Consider the following 21556-nt stretch of genomic DNA (forward strand, 5'->3'; position numbering starts at 1 on the left):
GGGAATATGCCAGTCCTGTGCCTTGTGCTGGCTGCAGGTCTTGTCCATTTTGCAACAGAAACCAAAAGAGGTGCCTTAGCTGGTGGCATTACTTCTCGAACAGGCCTGAGTTGTCTGCAATGCTTGACCAGGGAAGTATAAGCACCTATGCACTCTGACGGTGGCTGAACAATAGAAGGTGTTGCTTTGGTTGTCCACCGGTTTTGTTTGCATCCAGCAAATTCACCTGGTGCCCTGACTAATACTTATCCTTAGATCATTATCACTTCTTTTTTAAAAGAGAGATCCATGAAAGAGTATTTTGTTCTGGTATTGTAGAATTACAGTAACTCATCTCATTGTTTGAGGGGACTTGCTGTGTTTCCCACAGTACAACAGTGACTGCATAACAAAAATGCTCAATTGACTTTGACAGTCTTTGAGTCGTGAAATTAGCTGAAGATCTGCCAACTGTTGTTCCTGGTAGGAACTGTTGTGCTGTATGAGAACACTCCAAATTTCTGATTCCAGCTATGCTTTGTTTCCTTGTCCAGACAATGAAAAAAATCATCAGTGTGCTAATGGGCTCCCTGGTATTACTTGTATATCACTCGAAGTATTAACTCAGTATTATCTGCCTCCAGACAAGAACCTCAAAGTGGTTTCGACACTGAAGGAGACTGTTGTCCCAATCATAGCCAGATCTCCAAATCAGCATTTTGTTTAATACCATTTTGCTGCCTTCTCCCAGTAACACCTGCACATTCTTTTCAAATAATTGTAATTCCCTGCCTTGATTGAACCTACCTCCATCTCTGGTTCAAGTACATTCCAGACCCTAACTATTTTTGGTATGGTCAAGCCTTTCCCCATCACTCCAGGTAATACTCTTTGATATTTCTGAGGTGAAAAAAAACTCTGTGGAATTAAGGGTTTAATTTTAATCGTTGTTTTAAGCCAGCATCAGATGACCAATTATATCAGACTCTTTATGTAATGCTAAAGTTTTACCATAGTCCCAAATTTGAGTTTTTAACCCCGGTTCATATTAGCAGTTTTAAATTAGAATCTGTGATTGCTCCCTTCCTATTTCTCATGTACAATGTCCTTGTTGGGTATGTATTATACACTACCAAATAGTAAAAATCTTGGCTGATGCTCGAAACGTCGAATTCTCTATTCCTGAGATGCTGCCGGGCCTGCTGTGCTTTGACCAGCAACACATTTGCAACTACCAAATAGTAGGCAGGAAGCAGAAGAGAGCATTTGTAGGCAGATGATGGAAATCTGCAGGACCAATTGGTTTGTGATATTTGGTGATTTCAGTTACCCTGGGGTAGAGGGGCACCAGAGTGTGTGGCGTGGAAGGGTAAAAGTTCCTGCAATGTATGCAGGAGAACCTTATGGAGATGTATAGAAAGGGAGTTGTATTGGATTTGGTCTTAGGAAATGAGGCGGGCCAAATAGTGTCAGAGTGGGGGTCATTTGGGAAATAGCCATCATAAACTATAATATGGTTCAGTGTTAAATTGGAAAGGAATAAAAAATTCCGTCTGTGATTAAGGTTCCAGACTGGAGAAGGACAGATTTTTGGGGGTTGAAGAGTTCAAGTGGAGTGTGTTTATTGGATCTGCATTTTGATGGATAAAACAGCAGATGAAAATGGGAGACTTTCAAAAGAGATGATCATGGTGCAAGCTCGGTACTTAGCCTGCCAAATAAATGATGGGTCTCCAAAAAGTGTTTCCTGGATGACTAAGGATATTGATGGGAAAATATGGGAATGTATGATGTATACTGGAATAATGATAGAAATCAGGAAGAGTATCTCGATAATGCTGGGATAGTGAAAGCTAAGACAAAGCGTGAGTAAAGGGTGGCAGCTTGCAGTAAAACAAACAGTAATATATTTGAAGAATGTTTTACTAATAAAAGGGGAATGAAGGATGATGTCAGACCCATAAGGAACAAGTAGGCTCAGCTGCTGTCCGAATCGAAGGAAACAGCAAAGGTACTGAGTGAGTACATTGCTTCTGCTTTTACCCAAGTTACAAAATGGTGACAATGGTCAAGTTTGATGTTGAATAACTGAGCAATATAGATAAGGTGCTAAAAACTTCGGCAGCACTGCAAGTACAAAGTCATGAGGCTTGGATGGGATGTATCCTAGAATGCTGAGATGGTTTAAGGGAGCAAATTGCACAGCCCTTTTACAGAGATTTACCAGGCCCCTGAACACAGGATTATTCCCAGGGGACTGGAGGACCTGATCATTGGGGAAAACTGAAGGCTCTAAAGTTGTATCTTCTTTCAGTTTATATTAGTTTATGAATTAGTACCAAGCTGGCTTTGTCTAGGGCAGGTCGTGACTGAATTTATTCGAATTCTTTGAGATGAAGCAGGTACTGTGGAGATGAGGGCAGTACTGTTGATATATATTTGGATTTTGAGAGTATGTTTGAAATGTGACCCATGACAGGTTGATTAGCAAACTAGAAATGTTTGGGATTGATGGGTCCTTGGCTGAAAGAATTAGAAATTGGCTAAAAGATAGGAAACAGAGGTTATGTATAGATAGGCATTTCTCAGGTTGGAAATAAGTTGAGCGTGGTGTTCCCCAAGCATGAGTGTTTAGACCCTTGCTTTTTCAGCATTGATATCTACAATTTGTAGATTGGTGTTGAGCGCAGAATCTCTAAATTTGTGGATGATACTAAGCTTGGGTAAATAGTGAATTGTGCTGATGATGTTGAGTGACTTCAGAGAAGCATTGACAAATTGGGCAAATGTCTAATAGATGAATTTCGATACGGAGAAATGGGGAAAGCATTTTGGTAGAAGAAACATGGACAGACAATACAGGGTCAATGGTACAATTTTGAGAGGAGTACTGGAGCGGAAGGACCTCTGGGTTCACGTGTATGATTCTCTGAAGGTGACCAGGCCAGTTGAAACGGTTGAGAAGGCTTAAATGATATTTGGCCTTATAAATAGAGGCATTGAGATTAAAAGTAAGGATACAATTATGCACCTCTCCAAATCATTGGTCAGAGCTGTATTGGAGAGTTGTGTTCAATTCTAGGCACCTTTAAGTATGTTAAAGGCCTACGGAGAATTCAAAAGAAATTTACTGGAGCAATACAAGTCACAAGGGAAAATTAGATGTAAGGGAAAATTAGAGAAATTGGGCTTACTCTGTTTGGTGCAGAGATGAAGAAAAGGTGACCTTATCAAGGTGCTCAAAATGACTAACAATTAGCTAACTAAAGTTGGACCTTGCATTTCTGCTCGTTGGTATATCAGTGATTGGGGGTCACAATTTCAAGATTGTCAGCAAGAGGGCTCTGAGTGAGTTGAGTAACTTTAGTCAGAGTTCTTAGGATTTAGAATTCCCTGCCTGAGTGTGTATGGTGGAGGCAGATTCCATGAGGTTTCAAGAGAGCTGGATATATATTGGTAAGTGGGTGAATTTTGGAGGGTTACAGAGACTGGGGCTGGCTGGGTTGCTGTTTCAGGAGCCAGTACAGTGACGATGGGTCCAATGGCCCCATGGACTACATAATTCTAGGCTTCTATTAGCAAAAGGGGATCTGTAGCTTCCAACTAGCCAGATACCATGTGTCGTCTTTACCTGGCAAGCGACATTATTTCTCTCTCCTACCAACCAGCCAGAAGTGACTCTTGGACTTCTGTGGATCCACCACTGGACTAATCCAGATAGGGTGTTTCTAGTCTGTGATCATCAAGGCCAGGTCAGAAGCCACACTACACCAGGTTATAGTCCAAGACATTTATTTGAAGTCGCAAGCTTTCAGAGTGTTGCACTTCGTCAGGAGAAGTCACTTCACTGCTGCAGCAATGACACTCCGAAAGCTTGTGATTTCAAATAAATGTGTTGGACTCAACCTGGTGTTGAGACTTCTGATGTGTCCAGCCCAGTCCATCACTGGCACCTCCACATTGTAATCAAGGCAGTCACTTAAAAAATCCTATCTATTTAAATATTAGTGAGTACTTCTTGACAATTTGAAAAATTTTTTTTTAATTTCTCCGTTAGTTATCGCCAAGTTTAGAAAAGGTAGGCCACTCCCTCAAAGATAATTGTGGCTGATGGGTATTTAATTCATCATACAAATTGTGTGCGTAAAGAAGGAATTGAACCAAATGGAGGATGAGCATGACACCGATTGCCAAGTCAGGGTCTATTGATTTCATTGTGAAAAACATTGTGTCACTTGACAAGCAAGCTTCTAAATTGCAGTAATGTAGATGAACTGTAAGAACATGTTTAGTATAGGTCATAAACCACCCACTGTATTTCTGCAGACAGTCATACACAGCCATATACAGTGCTTGCATGGCAGTGAGTGTGGATCGCACTTAGCATCAGGGCTCTGCTTTTACCCAGGAGGATAAAGTGCTGTAATTGTGCCTCTGCAGTTGTACATTGATATGGGAAGTTTGTCTGGATGCTCATAGCCGCACTTCGACCTTTGGACTCAGTGTACAATTTCTGCTTTAAAGATGCTGAGCAGCTGATATTCAGAGCCCCCTCTGATCGCAAGTTGTCCTTTGAATGAATATGATTTTTCTTCCATCTTTGTCGTAAATAATAAAGATCTTGTGCGATGTGTCCCTTGGTTCTGCTGTCGAGCTAAAGGAAAGAATATCATTTAACAAACTAGTATCATTGTGCACTAGCCTGAGTCAAGATGGATAAATAATTTGGTTAAGAATCTTTGATCAGAACTGTCTATTTGACCTACACAATGGCATATGTTAGAGTTAAGCCAATTTACTTCAATGAGTTGAACTCTTAATCCATATTTCCAACTTGCTTCTTAACAGATAAATGAATAGGCAAGGAATAGAGGGATACAGGCTGTGTAGAGAATTTAGAAAGGCATTGTGTTAGCACAGCCTTAGTGAACCAAAAGGCCTGATCCTGTGCTACACTGTTCTTTTTGTACTGTTCTATTAATTGTTCATTTGATAAATAGCCTAAATGGGTGGATGGAGTTACGATGCAGATCTACCAAGGACATATTTCAATGATGGAGTAAGTTTAAGACTGAATGACCCCTTCTATTTCTGTGCCACCCACTAAAAACTGACCACCTTAAGGGTCAGTACTCTTCATTATTGTTGTCACTAATTTACCGGATGTAAGCTTTGGAGTTTAACTGTTCAGTTGGATTCTTCTCCAGGGATAAAATAGAAATTTGAAATCTAACATGTGACACTAGGATTCCAACATGTTACATTGAAGATTCCACTGCAATATGTTAATGTATTGTACAACCAACCATATTTCAGACTTTACAATAAAACAGCTGTGAATGCTGGAGAACTGAAACAAGAATAGAAATTGCTGGAGCAACCCAGCTGTGGCAGCAGTTGCTGTGGAGAGAAAGCAGCGAACATTTGAAATCCAGTTTTTCTTTTGAGAACAACACTAGTGTCAAACCTCCTGTGTTCCACTAATGACTTTAAATTTAGTCATCGAGCATTTGCTTTGTTTGATGTTCTCTCTGCTCTCTCAACTTTGTTGAAGTAGATTGCATAATATGATGAGCATGCGTGGATTAGTTGAGACTTTGCAATGTCTGTGATCAATGCACTATAGAATTGATAGCATCAAAATAAAATGTTATGTTCTCGAAGTGTGATTTGAATGTTGCAGAACAAGGCTCATGCCAATCACTTTTTACTATCTTTTCCTTCCTTCGTCCCCAGACATAATCATCTCTGAGAATGGTGAGACTGTTGGCAATAAGGACATTAAGTGCTGCATCAAACAGATTCAGGAGTTGATTATTTCTCGGTTAAATCAAGCTGTTGCCAATAAACTTATCAGTTCTGTAGACTACCTTCGAGAAAGTTTTGTTGGGACCCTTGAACGCTGTCTCAAGAGCTTGGAAAAATCCAACCAGGATTCTGCCATGAACAATGCCACCAGCAATCACCTGAAACAGGTATGTCGAGTGTGGGTTAGTTTGTGGGCTGAATGCATGGAATTCTCAGCACAGCCCTGGAGGATTCATTGTTGATAAGTCTGAAAGCTAGCTGTAAAAAATGTTTTGATTCATTGAGCAACTGTGGCACAAGAACATGAGGGGAGATGGGAATTATTGAGTGGTGAGTTACGATCTGGATAACGCTGAGTAGTTTACTGGGTGTCACACAGACAGACAGACATTGTCATGGTTTGGTAGATGTCAATAGCGGGAAGCAGCTGCCATCAACTTCAGCAAAATTAAACTTTCTGGATCATAGACATTGACAGGTAAAAATAGGCAAGCAGTCTCCCAACTGTCCAACCCAAACTCTGAGTCCGTTATGTGGCTGACACCTTTGTCATCGCTAATCAGAGCAAATTAGAGGAAACCTACAACACAGTCAACAATATCCTTGCGGGCATAAAATTCACAGAAGTGGAGGAGAATGGCTACAGACTCCCATTCCTAGATGTCACAGTAGAGCAAACACTTAATAGAGAACTTCAAACCACCATCTACAGGAAAAGAACGCACACAACATATATTTAACTATAGAAGCATTCATCCCAACATCCACAAACCGAGCTGCATCAGGACGTTATTTCAACAAGCCATAACACACTGCAGCACACCCAGGAACTATGAACAGCAGATGCAAAACACCTTTACAGTGTATTTGAGAAGAATGGGTCCCTGATAAAGACAGTCCGCCAATTTCTCAACAACGAACCCAAAAAACCAGACACAAGTTGCTCAAACTCTAGCCACATTACCTTACATCAATGACATCTCTGAAATGACTTCTAGAATACTCAGACCCTTTGGCGTCCTGGTAGCTGACAAACCTACTAACACATTTAAACAGTGGATCCTTACTGTTCATTAGTCAATGTAAAAAAAACAGCAAAACTAATGTCATTTACAAATACCATGCAATGACTGTAACCAGCACTACATCAGACAAACAGGCAGACAAGTAGCCACCATGATATGTGAACACCAACCAGTCACCAAAAGGCATGACCCACTATCACTAGTATCCTTACTTACAGATGAAGGGCATCACTTTAGGACAGTACATCCATCCTAGGACAAGCTAAACAGAGACACACATGAGAATTCCCAGAGGCCTGTCATTCTCATCGGAATCCCATCGATAAACACATCAGTTTGCACCCCATCTACCATCTTCTGAGAAAAAGAACCGGAAATGGTACCATTCGCCTTAACAGACCAAGACACACACACGAAGTAGGATGTAATGCCAGTGCTTCACCAGAGGCTCACTGATGTTACCTAGTCTGGTGATGAAATGTCTGCAAACAAACCTTCCTGCTCAGTAAGCAAACCTACATAGAGGTTCATCGAGCTTGCCTTCTACCAGTCAAGATAGTCCAGAGTGGACCTAGACAAGAGACAACTCAAATTAGAGCTTTGGCAGTCCCCTAGTCAGCTAATCTTGCTAGGAGAAAGTGAGGACTGTAGATGCTGTAGGTAAGAGTTGAGTGTGATACTAGAAAAGCACAACCAGTCAGGCAGGACTCGAGGAGAAGGTGAATCGACATTTTGGTCATAAGCCCTTCATCAAGAATCCTGATGAAGGACTTATGCCTGAAACGTTTATTTTCGTGCTCCTTGAATGCTGCCTGACCTGCTTGCTTTTCCAGCGCCAGCTAATCTTGCTGTATGCCTGTTTGCGATGTGATATTTGTGTTTTCAATTGAAACTATCAACCGTACATTTTCAGTTTCTTAGAAAGTAATCATGTTTTTTTTTCTTAGATTTTAAATGCTGCGTATCATGTTGAGGTCACATTCCATTCGGGATCAACAGTGTCCCGACTGCTTTGGGAACAAATCAAGCAGGTAAAAATATTTGTTGTAATTTGAGGCACTGCTGAGCAGGTGTTTGAAGGTATTCAAAGTTCCATCATAACAGTGTGAAATATCCAAATTGTTAGACATCATCCTTGTCAGCTATGTCAAAAGGCTCATCTTTTTTCTTATGTACACTGATAGAAAAAAAATTTTTAGAGAGCAAAATGTGATGCCTTGATGCTGCAGTAGGTGCATTAATTGCAATGTGTTAGGATGCATTCTCAGAACTGATCTTGTGTAGCAGAGTAGGAATGTATGTGCATATAGTCTCTTGCCTCCCTTTTTGTTTAATCTGCCTCAGCACCTATGTTGTTTGACATCCAGTTATCTGTGGTGAACATGGTGGCAGTCAGAGTTGTGAAACCCTGCCATCAAAGAGTATTGCCACATACTATCTGGACATTGAATAATGACCACTTGGAGATACAAGAAGGCTTGGCAATGGTTCCTGAGCATGAATTGGTGCTCTCAAAATAGAAGTTATCCAGTGATTTTAGCATCCCCTCCAGAAGATGGCCACTGGGCTCAGCTTGTCTATGGTAGCAATTTTATCTATGCAAGTATTGATCCAATTTTTTTCAAAAGCTACTTTTGAATCTTTTTGCACAACCTTTACAACCAGTGCATTCCAGATTGTGATAATTGTTGTTTTAGAAGACCTTCCTCATGGCACCTAGGCTTCTTTTGCCTATTATTTAAATTTTTATCTCTCTCCACAGAATTCTTTATCATAGGATCATACATTGCAGCAGAGACCCTTTGGCTCAGTCTCTACCAATTAAAATATATTACTACCCCCAAATATATATATTATTACCGACACTAGTCCTGCTTTCGCTCAGCAGGCCCACAGCCTTGAATGCTATGACAGTTCAAGTACTCATCCAGGAGCTTTTTCATGAGTTGAAAACATTCTTGGGTAGTGCATTCCAGATGCCAGTACCCTCTGGGTGAAAAGACTTTGCCCTCAAACTCTCTAAACCACTTGCCTTTCACATTTGAGCTGCCCTTTCTATAAGGGGAACAGGTTTTGTCTATTCACACTGTCCGTGCCCCTTTTTATAATCACCTTCTATAAGGTCCCTCGTCAACCTTCTCTGCTCCAAAGGAAACAGCCCGATCTTGTCCAGCCTCTCATGGTAACTCGGGTACTCCATCCCAGGCAACATCTGCATATCCTCCGGGACAATCCTCCAGCACTGGTCATTGTGGTATACTACTGCACATCAGGCTCCAATTGCACAAGCTTTTGATCTGCAGTCTCTGTCTCTCCTATCATAAAGGTAATTATGGATCCATCTTGTCAAGTTAGTCTGCATCCCATGAACTTGTACCATTATCCGTTTCCCATGCTGGACCTTGTCAAAAGGCCTGTTAAAATGTATATGAACTACATTAGCTGCTTTACCACCGTTTCCCCTCAATATTCCACCCATATTTGTTAAGCATGACCTCTGTCTGAAAAGCCATGACGACTCTGCTTTATCAAACCTTTGCTTCTAGTAGCCAAAATAGTAAGAACCAATTTGTTTCATTTGTCAACTTTTTTGGAACTAGTAACAAATTTTTTTCCCCCTTTTTGTAAGGAGAAAATCCAGCTTCTGTTGTGTTCACATAAACTAAAACCCCTCACCATGGGTATCATTTGTAGTAAATCTCTTTCACACTTTCCAAGGCATTTGCTATCCCATCTGAAATATCATATCTAGTATTAGATAATGCTGCAACTGAGAATAAGCTGTTTTTTTTTATATAGATATTTTTATTGGGAATTTAACATTTTGACAAATTTACAAAAATAAGCAGAATTTTCAAGCACAAACATTAATATAAAAATAGATCTTAAATATATAATCATCAAAATTCAACTAATCCACAATCATCCAGAGTGTATAGTTGAGTCGCTTACATCCTTCAAATAAGAGAAAATGTTCTCTAATACACTCATAACAGTATGATTAAAAGGAAGCTATTTCCAAACAATAAGAACAAACAAAAAAAAAATTAAACATGTTTGAATGGAGATCTTCCCCCTTGTTCTCAGGGGGCCTTACTACCTTTCCAACGTTCCACCATATCCTCTCCCAAACAGTGTCCCACCCTCGACCCGGGCGCTCCTTAATAGGATTTAGATATAATACCGAGCTAGAGTTAACAGTGAGCGCCGCACCCCCACCCCACCCCACCCATACCTGAGTATATCTAATAGCATCAATGCCACGTACAAACACACATAACTATAAAATTACAACTCCAACAGATTACAGTTAAGTATAATAACATAGCAAGGAAGACAACCCCGCTCCCAGAGGCAAAAGTAAAGTAGAATAAAGTAACCATTTCTCCCCACGGAGTGTGGGAGAGGCAAGCCAACATAAATTGTCTCTTACGATTTATTTAACCGAGTCTAAAAGTTTCTTGGCCTCTTCCGATGATCTAAAATTATACTCGGATCCTTCGTGGGTAAAGCATAACGTCGCTGGGTAGCGTAAGGTGTATTGAATATCTAAGTCCCTTAAACATTTCTTCACCTCATCAAACGCCTTCCTTCTTCGTGCCAAAGCCGGGGAGAAGTCCTGAAATAACATAATCTTGGATCCTTCATGAATCATAGCTTTAGGATCCTTTCCAAGCTTTCTGGAGGCATCCAGGAGTATCTGCCTCTCCCTATAACTCTGCAGCCGGAACAGGACCGGGCGTGGGCGCTGGTTTGGGCCAGATCCGCGTACTGCGACCCGGTAGGCCCACTCCACCCTTACCCGGTCAGTTTCAGCCCCCAGGTTTAAAATCTGCGGCAGCCATCGCTCCAGAAATGCTACTAACTGTTCTTTCCCTTCTTGCTCTTGAAGGCCCAGCAATCGAATATTCTTTCTCCGATTTCTGTTGTCAATATCATCGATGTAAATTTCAAAGGCCCTGACTCTCTGCTCCAGAGCTCTCACCTGTTCTGCAGCTGTTTGAGCTGCAGCCTCGGAGGTCGTGGCCTTTAGTTCCACCCCCTCCACTCGGCCCTGCAGCTCTTCCATGGTTTGATTCTGTTTCTGCAGCTTTTCTTCGAATGCATTCCATCTCTGTCTGGATTCTGCGATGAAATTGACGAGTGTCGATTCCAGTCTAGCAATCATCTCTATAAGGCCTGTTTTTACATCAGCTGCAGCCAGAGGAGAGGAGGGTGGGGGAGGGGTCTTTGTTTTCTGAGAGCTGCGAGGTCCCTTTGATTTACTCATTATCCACTCAGTATTAGACTATTTAAATATAATATTCAGCAGCTAATTAAGATTAAAGAAATTTTTTGGGTGGTTTGGCAAGTGTGGTGGGGACAGGAAACCCACTTTACCCAGGTTTTGGGAAGGGCTCTGTAGACTCAGACTTGCTGAGTCGCCGCCATCTTGGATCTCCGAGAATAAGCTGTTTGATGAAAAATTAGCACAGATCCTTGGCTTGTTGTACTCTGTATCCCTGATGTGGTGAATGAAGAAATCATGTGCTGCTTTATAAGGTTTGTCATTGCGTTGTACAGCACAGAAACAGATCCTTCATCCAACTTGTCAATGCCAGCCAGAGATCTTAAACTGACCCTGTCCCATTTGCCTATGTTTGGCCCATATCCTTCTAATCCTTTGCTATTCATTGTGTCCAAATGTCTTTCATATGTTGTAACTGTACCTGCATCTGCCACTTTCTCTGCAGTTTATTCCACATATGAACCACCTTCTGTGCAGAAGTTTCAATTTTCTTCACCTCTCTCCTTGAGAATATACCCTCTCTAGTTTTGAACTTCCCTACCTTAGGGATTCAGCATCATCTGTATTACCTTATCTATACTCCTCTTGATTTTTAAAAACCTCGAGAATATCACCCCTCAACCTCCTATGCTACAGAGGAAAAAGTGCCAGCCTATCCAAGGTCTTGTCAATACTCAAGGCCTCCAGTCCTGGCAACGTTCCGGTAAATCTTTTCTGTAACCTTTCCAGTTTAATAACATTCTGATGAGAACAGGGCAACCAAAATTGTGTGCAGTACTCGGTAGCCTTACCAAGGTCATGCACAGCGATAATGTGACATTCCAACAGTGCTCTGTCTGATGAAAACAAGCATGCCAAATGTGGCCTTCACCACCCTGTCTACCTGTGACTCCGCTTTCGAGGAACTGTGCATCTGCACGACGGGGGCTCTTTGTTCAATAACATTCCCCAGGGCCCTACCATGAGCCATGTAAGTCCTGCTGCACTTTTCCAGCAACATATTTTCAGCCCTGTAAGTCCTGCCTTGGTTTGTCTTACCAAAATGCAACACCGCACATTTAACTAAATTAAGCCCTGTCTTCCATTCTTCAACCTATTGGCCCAGTTGATCAAGATCCTAATATACTCTTAAGTAACCTTCTGCTATATGCCAAGTTTGAGTTGGCCACAAAATTTCTAATTGTGCTTCTATTCTTGTCCAAATTGTTTGATATCAAACAATGGACCCAGCACCAATCCTTATGGCACACTGCTGGTCACAGGCCTCCAATACCATTTTGTCTCTGACTGTCGAACCAATTTTGTATCCAGTTGGCTAGCCCTCCCTTGATCCCATGTGATCTAACCTTACTAACCAGTCTATCATGCAGAACCTTATCAAAGGTCTTGCTCAAGTCCATGTATCCATTGTCTAAGTTCTGACTTCATTTATCTTCTAGGTCATTTCTTCCAAATAAAACTCAATCCAATCTCTTCTGTTTTGTATCTAAACAACATGAAGCTTACTCTGGAATTGTGACCAAACGTTAGACATGCATACTTTTGCATAACTTAAAAGTTAATTGTTTTGTGCTTTGTATATGTTTACATGCATTAGGGTTGTTTATGTCATTTTTTTTCCCTTGTATTTTGGAGGTGGTATATGCCGTAGGAAAGTTGGTTGGGTTTTGTTGACCATTGTTTATTGCTTGTGATTGCACCTTGATCAGCTGTCATTTGATTTTGTTTGGAGAAAAATCAAATAAATTAATGAAAAAAAGAAATCCACAGTTTTAAGTAATATAGATGATGTTGAATCAAATCCACAGTCATCCCTCCAATCAGCTGCAGGACATTTTCATAAAATTTGTATTTTTTTTTCTCCACCCCATGGACACAGCTGATAGCTTTCTAGTCAGGTGCTATCAGAAGGTCCGTTTTTAGTCAATATCTAATATTTATCTATCAGGGTGTGTATACTAAATATTTTGCTGTATTTTGTCCTTTGGTTGGTACGCAAGCATTACTGTCCTAAATGAATGGTTTCAAGAGACATCCCAGGATCACTTGTTAAGTTTGCAAAAGTGAGCTCTTTATTTCTGTAGTTTGGAAGTATTGGAGATTAGTTTGTACTAAGAAATGTAATGCAGATTTACCCTGAGAATTTCTATGGAATTGGTTTCTGTTGCATTGATGTCAAATTAAGGCCTCTGTTCAAGAAAATCTACAAGCTAGGAGCTTGTTGCTCTGATGTGTAATGTTCGTTGAAGATTGGGTCAGGACATAACCTCTTCCCATCAAACAAATGGGTGGTGGGGATTTTTGGACACAGAATATTTCAGTTATTACAAAGTAAATGTCGCGAGTCTAATTGTGAATATATAGTTTTTATGATTTGGTGTATCATTGCTGCAATTCAGTGTAATTTTAGTTGCATTGAGGTCCATCTGCATTTGGTCAATTCATCAGGTAGTGCTTGACTAATAACCTAGCAGATGCATGTCCTGTACACAGGGAGAGGTCTATGCCACTGAGTTTTTCGATGCCAGATAGAGATTAGCAAGTTCACCTAATACATTTGCCTTAATTGACTCTAATTTAGTCATAGGGAGCTAGGAGGAAAACCATTTAAGATTCTCAATCCTGAATGCAGTCCAGTGTCCCATGTTGGAAGTGTACATGTGAATGTCCACATCACATTCCTCCACAATTAAATAATTTGGCAGTTGGTAAGCACATCTGTGATGACTGCAACCTGGGTGGTGTATTGAGGGCTGCTTGAGACCATGGAGTTGCATTGCACTGAGTGTTAGCACTGGCAGGGAGAAAAGGGTACCAAGTGAAGCTGGACAATGTTTGTAAATATTCTTGACATGCTGGTTATTCTGTCCTGAAACTTGAGATTCTTTGTTAGAAGGTCATGAAATCAATTTATTTTGTATCTTTCCCAACAGATTATTCATAGGATGCCTTGGGTACATCCCCCATCTGTTACCATTGAGTGGAAAAGGAAAATTGCACAGGATGCCATAGAGAGTCTCTGTGCATCTAAACTTGCCAAGAGCATATGTAGTCAGTTCCGTACCCGGCTCAACAGTTCACACGAAGCATTTGCTGCCTCTCTGCGACAGGTTTGTTCTTGTTGACATAATCTCTTAAAGTACTTGCACAACACTTGTTCCATGACAGTTGTATTTGAGACATGCCTATCGGTCTCTATTCGCTTCACAATCAGGGTTTTAATCCAAAGCCAATATCACTCCACACTCACTTGAGAGGAATCTTTTGTTTAAGCTCTTATGACATGTTTGACTTTATCTGAATCAGAAGTTTGTCGGCTTTGTTTCATCTCAGAGACTTGGACACACATTCTTGCTGACACTGTGTGGCACGTGTTTCATTGCTGCATTTGTCACCCTTTTGAAATAAATAGTTAAACTGCATCTTCTCTGGACATAAAAGATTTAAAGGCATGATTTCAATAGAGCTTCTGCTTTCATCTTGGCCAATATTTATTTTCAACCAATTTCATTTTGTAAAGGTAAATGAGATTATTTGTCACCATTGCACAGCTGTTTGTGAAACTTACTGAGCTGAAATTGGCTGTTGTTACCTGTACTTCGAGTTATTACAAACACCTGGTAGTATTGAGGTATTGAAGGTGTGAATCTGCTTTTCTTTACAGCAGCTGCTTTGTGTGTGTTGCTTTCAACATTAGGGTGTCCTGCATAGGAACACATTTTAAAGCAAAATATGCCTGAGCCACATGAGATATTGGGGCAGGTGACTAAATGTTCATTTGAAAAGATTTTAGTTCGTGCTTTAAAAGAAGTTAAAATGAGGTGATTACATGGAGGGCAGAAATTCCAGAGCTTGGATCCTGCACAGCTGAAGGCACAGCTATCAATGGCTGAGCTGTTTAAATGATACTGAGGAGACTGAAATTACAGGACCATTAATAGCTCAGTTGAGGAGCAAGGGTAGGTTAGAGTTTTCAAGGGACAAGACCATCAACGAACTCAAACTTGGGTGAGAGTTTGGCAATAAATATGTTGCTTGATCAGGAGCAGTCACTAAACACATGGGTGTTAGGGGAGCTGTACTAATTGCAAGATGAGACACCGACATGCAAGTTATGAATGCCCTTAAGTGGAGAATGCTGGGGCCCAACCAGAATTGCATTGGAGAAATCCGTTCCAGGGCTGACAAAGACAAATGAAGATCTCCGCTTCTAATGAGCTGAGACATAACCTCTTGCAAGGTTGAGGGTCAAAATAAGCCCTCTGTGGTAGTAACAATAAGGGTGGGAGTTCATGTCACAGGCGAAAGTGGCACCAGTGCTGTGAATTGGAGTACTTTTCTTGGAGAGTGGGTGGACGTGGTAGTTAAGGAGTCAACTTAGGGAGCAACAGTAACTTCAGCTTTTTCAATGTTTAATTGGTGAGCAATTTTCATGTACAGGATGCTGAATCCACTGACAGATGTTTCACCACAGTCTTCAGTTCGTTGCTTCTTGTGGATCTTGCCGCATGTAAAATGCGGTGCTAAATCCTTGTACTCAAGTAATTAACTGTGTGAAACACTTTAGGACTGGTTGCACAAACTCTTTCTCTCTCCTTCAACTCTTAAGGTTCAAGGTAAACATTCTTGTCCCATTTCTTTAAGTGGTTAAAAAGCAAAAGTTGATAAGGAGCCACTGAAGTGTGTTGCACCGAACCGCAGCAGGCTATTCAGCCCTGTTAGTTCATGCTTGTATTTGTGCTTCATATGAATATCTGTGTGCAATGCTCTCCGCCCTTCCTTATTTAAGACATTACAGTGAAAACATTGCTTTCAAGAAGGAAGCCATTATCGCTCTTGCAGCTAAAGGGATGAAGGGACATGGGGGAGTCAAGGTAAGGACTAGGATATTGAGCTTTGATTAGCCATGATCATATTGAATGGTGGAGCAGGCTTGAGGGGATTGAATGGCCTATTGCTGCTTATATCATGTTTGTACTTATGCTCCCACTAACACATTCTATTAGTTTCCTCACTCATTATTATCTAATATCACTTCAAAATACATCAGCTTCCCCTTCAATTCCTTGTGTGACTTTTAACTTTTGTTCTCCACAGCTTGAAACAGGACTTTCAGGAAGGCTTGAGAAAACTGAAGATCTGTGGTTGAAAGTACGCAAAGACCATGCACCACGCCTGGCTCGCCTTTCACTGGAAAGTCGTTCCCTCCGGGATTTGCTGTTACACGGTAAGGTTATTTGTTTACACTCCTTTCACTTTTGGGGTTGACTTGTTTAACGCATTTACTAGCGATGAACGTGTGCTTGATCTAATGCATGTACTTCAAAATGATCAAGGTAGGCCATTCAACCCTTTGAGCTTATTCAGTTAGATCATGGATGAATGTTATGTTGACTCCATCTTCTCCTTTTCTCTCCCCCACCCCCTTAAAAATTCTTCATTTTGACACTTGAGGAAATATAGGCCTAGTTTATGCAAGCAGCCATAATTTAATCCTTTTAGCCCTGATATCTTCAATTGAATCTGTGCTAAAAGGCCAATTAATCCTTCCTTTGATGCTGTGTCCAGTGCTATAATGGTGTTTATCTCTTACACAGGTAAACCTAAATTAGGTCGCGAGCTGGGCCGTGGCCAGTATGGAGTTGTGTACCTGTGCGACAGCTGGGCTGGTCACTCACCCTGTGCACTGAAGTCTGTCGTGCCTCCAGATGACAAGCATTGGAATGACCTGGCACTTGAATTCCACTACACTAGGTGGGTTCCTTTCAGAGTTTTGCATCCTCGAGTGTGATGCCTAAGTCTGCGATCTTAATCAGAGGACCTTGTCTGGTCATACACTCAGTATGAAGGATAACCATTTTAAGACTGAGATATGGAGGAATTTCTTCTGAGCGTTGAGCGTCTTTGGAACTCTTGCCACAGAAGCTGTCGAGGCAGAGTCCTTGTGTGTATTTAAAGCTGAGAGAATTTTTTGGTCAGTAGGGGAATCTAAGATTACATGGAAAACATAGTAAAGTATAAGTGAGACATGTCCGAACAGCTGTGATCCTGTTGACTGGAGCAAGCTTGAGAGCTGCCCATTCCTGTTCCTATTTCTTAGGGTGTTACGGTCATCCATGTAGTTACCTACTGCTTTATTCTAATTCCATGCTGATCAGAAGATTGCAGTTTGAGTCCTTGTCTGGTGTTAACTATTTTCAGACAGGTCATGACTTGTCCTGCTACGTTTTGTTTTCTAGGAATTTTGGTGTTGCAACTCCGGTTTTAAATTCAGCATATTCTGACACTGAACATAGACCATAAAACAGGTGAAAATGAGGACTGCAGATGCTGGAGATTAGAGTAGAGAGTGTGGCGCTGGAAAAGTACAGCGGGTCAGGCAGCATCTGAGGAGCAGGAGAGTTAATGTTTCAGGCAAAAGCCCTTCATCAGAAGTGACTCTCCTGCTCCTTGGATGCTGCCTGACCTGCTGTGCTTTACCAGCACCACACTCTCAACATAAAACATTACAGTGCAGTAAGGCCCTTCAGCCCTTCATGTTGCACCGATGTGTAAAACCAATCTGATGCCCATCTAACCTACACCATTCCATTTTCATCCATATGTATATCCAATGACCATTAAAATGCCCTGAAAGTTCATGAGTCTACTACTGTTGCAGGCAGGCTGTTCCACGCCCTTACTACTGAATAAAGAAACTACCTCTAACATTTATCCTATATCTGTCGCCCCTCAATTTAAAGCTGCGTCCCCTCGTGCTAGTCATCAGAGGAAAAAGGCTCTCGCTGTCCACCCTATCTAACCCTCGGATTATCTTATGTCTCAATCATCACCTCTTCAACAGAAACAACCTCAGGTCCCTCAGCCTTTCCTCATAAAACCTTCCCCCTATACCAGGCAACATCCGAGTAAATCTCCTCTGAACCCTTTGCAAAGCTTCCACATCCTTCCTATAATGCGGTGACTAGAACTGTACACCATCTCCAAATGTGGCCGTACTAGTGTCTTGTACACCTGAAGTATGACCTCATGGCTCTGAAACTCAATCCCTCTACCAATAAAAGCTAACACACCTTATACCTTCTTACCAACCCTATCAACCTGAGTGGCAACTTTCAAGGATCTACATACATGGACACAGATATCTCTGCTCATCTACACTACCAAGAATCTTACCATTAGCCCAGTACACTTCATTCCTGTTGGTCCTTCCAAAGTGAATCTCACTTTTCCACATTAAACTACATTTGCTACCTTTCAGCCTAACTCTGCAGCTTATCCATCTCCGTCTGTAACCTGCAACATCCTTCAGCACTATCCACAACTCTTACCGACCTTAGAGCCATCCGTAAATTTACTAACCCATCCTTCTATGCCCTCATCCATGTCATTTATAAAAATGGCAAACAGCAGTGGCTCCAAAACAGATCCTTGCAGTACACCACAAGTAACTGAACTCTAGGATGAAATTTCCCATCAACCACCACCCTCTGTTGTCTTTCAGCTAGCTAAATTCTGATCCAAACCACTAACTCGCCCTCAATCTCATGCCTCCCTACTGTGGGGAACCTTATCAAACGCCTTACTGAAATCCATATACACCACATCAACCGCTTTACCTTCATCCACCTGTTTGGTCACCTTCTCAAAGAAGCTGATAGTTATTCTTTCCCAGTCCTGGCGCAATGGATCTTTTTTTAAAAAAGAAATATTCCAGTGTAAATTTGTTGAAAGTTCAGTAAATACATGACGAATGTTTCCATAGTTCATAAAAGGGTAGTGGCAAGAAGGAAGTTCGAGATTTGGAGGGACTGGGTGTGGTTGGCTGGCTAGCCGATCATGGCTTGGAAATCACAGATGTGGCAATTTGGAACAATTCGCATCAGATCAGACATCCTCCGGTTTGAAATTCATGCTGGCAGCTACTTCTGTTTTATCAAAATAAATCATAGAACCCTGACAGGGAAGTAGGCCATTCAGCCCATCCAGTCCACACCATCCCACTGAAGAGCATCCCACCCAGACCCAACCCCTACCCTGTCTCCCTCGCCCAACATTTCTCCATGGTTAATGGACCTAGCCTGCATATTCCTGGACACTGTGTGGGCAGTTTCGCGTTGCCAATCCACCTTATCTGCACAGCTTTGGACTGTGGAAGGAAATGGGGGGCACCAGGAGGAAACCTATGCAGAAATGGAGACAATGTATAACCGCCACATAAAATGATGATAATGAGTTTATTAAACTACTGTTCCTAATGCAGGTGAGTGGAAGACAAGAAGCCTATATTGGCTGTTGTTGAAAATTCAGCCAAATCTGGGAACAGACAAATTTTATTGTGCATTTTTAAAATTAGAAACTAATGTTTTACTTTCCCCCCTCTAATAGATCTTTACCCAGACATGAGCGACTGGTTGATCTTCATGGGTCAGTAATAGACTACAGTTATGGAGGTGGATCCAGCATTGCTGTACTGTTGATCATGGAGAGGTTGCACCGAGACCTCTATGCTGGACTGAAGGTGGGCAAACGGGAAGCTGGCTGACAGTTCCATCTGTGGACTCTAGCTCAGTCTAGGAGTACGACATTTAACTGTGCCAACTTAGTTTAATTAAGCTCTGAATGGCCTGCACCTCAAATTTATTTTCCAGACTTTGCTTCATATCCCTCGATAGATTGCACCCTCTGACAGATCTGCACAACAGAGTGACAGTCAGAATGGGGTATGGCTACATACCTGTGGAGGCCCTGAGTGGGAGGTCCTCTAAGAAATGCAGGGCTCCCCACTTTTAAAAGAAATGGCAGTCTGTGTGACTTGGCCACCTTTTGGAAAATCCAACCCATGGATTTCATCCCAAGTTTCCAATTCCTTGCCCTGGAATTATTTTTTTTTCCTTCCAGTTATGAGTTTGCTGCTTTGCTGCATTAACTTTTTAATCCTTGGTCAACTGGTTGTTGAGCACATTTTTACAGGAAAAGTAGCTTGTAGGTTAGTCATCCTAAGAGAACTTACCCCAGCGCTCTTTACCCATTATCTTAAGGTGTGGTTGCACACCCATGCGACCTCAGAGTTACGGATGGGTAGAGTTGCAGGTAGGTAGGATAGTGAAGAAGGTGTTTGGCATGTTTTCCTTCTGGTCAGAGTATTGATTAGAGGAGTTGGGAGGTCATGTTGCAGCTGTCCATGATATTGGTTTGGCCATTATTGCGCTATTGCATACAATTCTGGTCTCCTTCCTATTGGAAAGATGTTGTGAAACTTGAAAGGGCTTGGAAAACATTTACAAGGATGTTACTGGGTTTGGAGGATTTGAGCTACAGAGAGTCTGAACAGGCTGGGGCTGTTTTTCCTGGAGTGTCGGTGGCTGAGGGATGACCTTTATAGAAGGTTATAAAATCAGGAGGGGCATGGATAGGATAAATAGATGACAAAGGCTTTCACTGGGGTGGGGGAGTCTAGAACAAGAGGGCATAGGTTTATGGTGAGAGGGGAAAGATATAAAAGAGACCTAAGGGGCAACTTTTTTCACGCAGAGGATGGTGCATGTTTGGAATGAGCTGCCAGAGGAAGTGGTGGATGCTGGTACAATTACAACATTTGAAAGGCATCTTGATGGGTATATGAATAGGAAAGGTTTAGAGGGATATGGGCCAAGTGCTGGCAAGTAGGACTAGATTAAGTTAGGATATCTGGTTGGCATGGATGAGTTGGACCGAAGGGTTTGTTTCTGTGCTGCACATCTCTGACTCTATTTCAGATTTCTTATATTTTAATCTCTTCTGAATAGACACAAAAGCCTAAATTGCATCTTGCATTTGTTCACACACTCATGTTACTTTATAATCTCCAAGATAAACTAACTTAAGTCTTCCTAAAAGAAAAGGACCTTTTTATTCAGGTTGATAAGTTAGTTAGCTTGGTGAGCTGGAAGGTTAGTTTTCAGACTTTTTGTCACATGACTAGCTAATATCAGTGAGCATCTCGAGTGAAGCGCTGGTGGTATGTCCCGTTTCTCTATTTATAGTTCTTGGTTTCTTAAGGTGGGTAATGTCATTTCTTGGTTCTTTTTTTTCCCAAGGGAAGGTAAATAAGATCTAAATTGATGTGTTTATTGCCTGGTTCCATGAGTGTTTGTTGCAGTTAACAAGTTCAGTTGTAGAATTTTAAACTATGGCATTGCAATGGCTACCTGAAGCATGTTGACAAAGGTCTTAATCTAAATTTAGAAACTACTTCTAATCTCTAGGTTGGTCTGAAGCTTGAAGTACGTTTGCAGATTGCTCTTGATGTCGTGGAAGGGATCCGATTTCTCCATCGCCAAGGCCTTGTGCATCGAGACATCAAATTAAAAAATGTCTTGGTAAGATCTTGAGGTTCCAACAATATATAATAGATTTGTGCTGCTTTTTGTCTGGCTATTGGACATAGAATGGGTCACTTTGTTGGAGATGATTT

At 41.5% G+C, this 21556-nt stretch overlaps 1 protein-coding gene across 6 annotated transcripts in view; it reads left to right on the forward strand.

Moving 5' to 3' along the window:
- dstyk (dual serine/threonine and tyrosine protein kinase) overlaps positions 1 to 21556 on the forward strand; it is a 127989-nt gene that overhangs the window by 77032 nt on the left and 29401 nt on the right. For all 6 annotated transcript variants that reach the window (XR_009646108.1, XR_009646107.1, XM_060845318.1 and 3 more), the window contains exons 4-10: positions 5716 to 5954; positions 7760 to 7843; positions 14034 to 14210; positions 16198 to 16327; positions 16698 to 16854; positions 19489 to 19621; positions 21348 to 21461. Coding sequence is in view for 4 of the 6 variants with exons in the window: in XM_060845318.1 (XP_060701301.1) it covers positions 5716 to 5954; positions 7760 to 7843; positions 14034 to 14210; positions 16198 to 16327; positions 16698 to 16854; positions 19489 to 19621; positions 21348 to 21461 (1034 nt within the window). In the remaining 2 variants the exon portion in view is untranslated. The remainder of the gene's footprint in view (positions 1 to 5715; positions 5955 to 7759; positions 7844 to 14033; positions 14211 to 16197; positions 16328 to 16697; positions 16855 to 19488; positions 19622 to 21347; positions 21462 to 21556) is intronic.

Source organism: Hemiscyllium ocellatum, chromosome 26, assembly GCF_020745735.1.
Source record: "Hemiscyllium ocellatum isolate sHemOce1 chromosome 26, sHemOce1.pat.X.cur, whole genome shotgun sequence".
In the NCBI taxonomy this organism is placed as follows: domain Eukaryota; kingdom Metazoa; phylum Chordata; class Chondrichthyes; order Orectolobiformes; family Hemiscylliidae; genus Hemiscyllium; species Hemiscyllium ocellatum.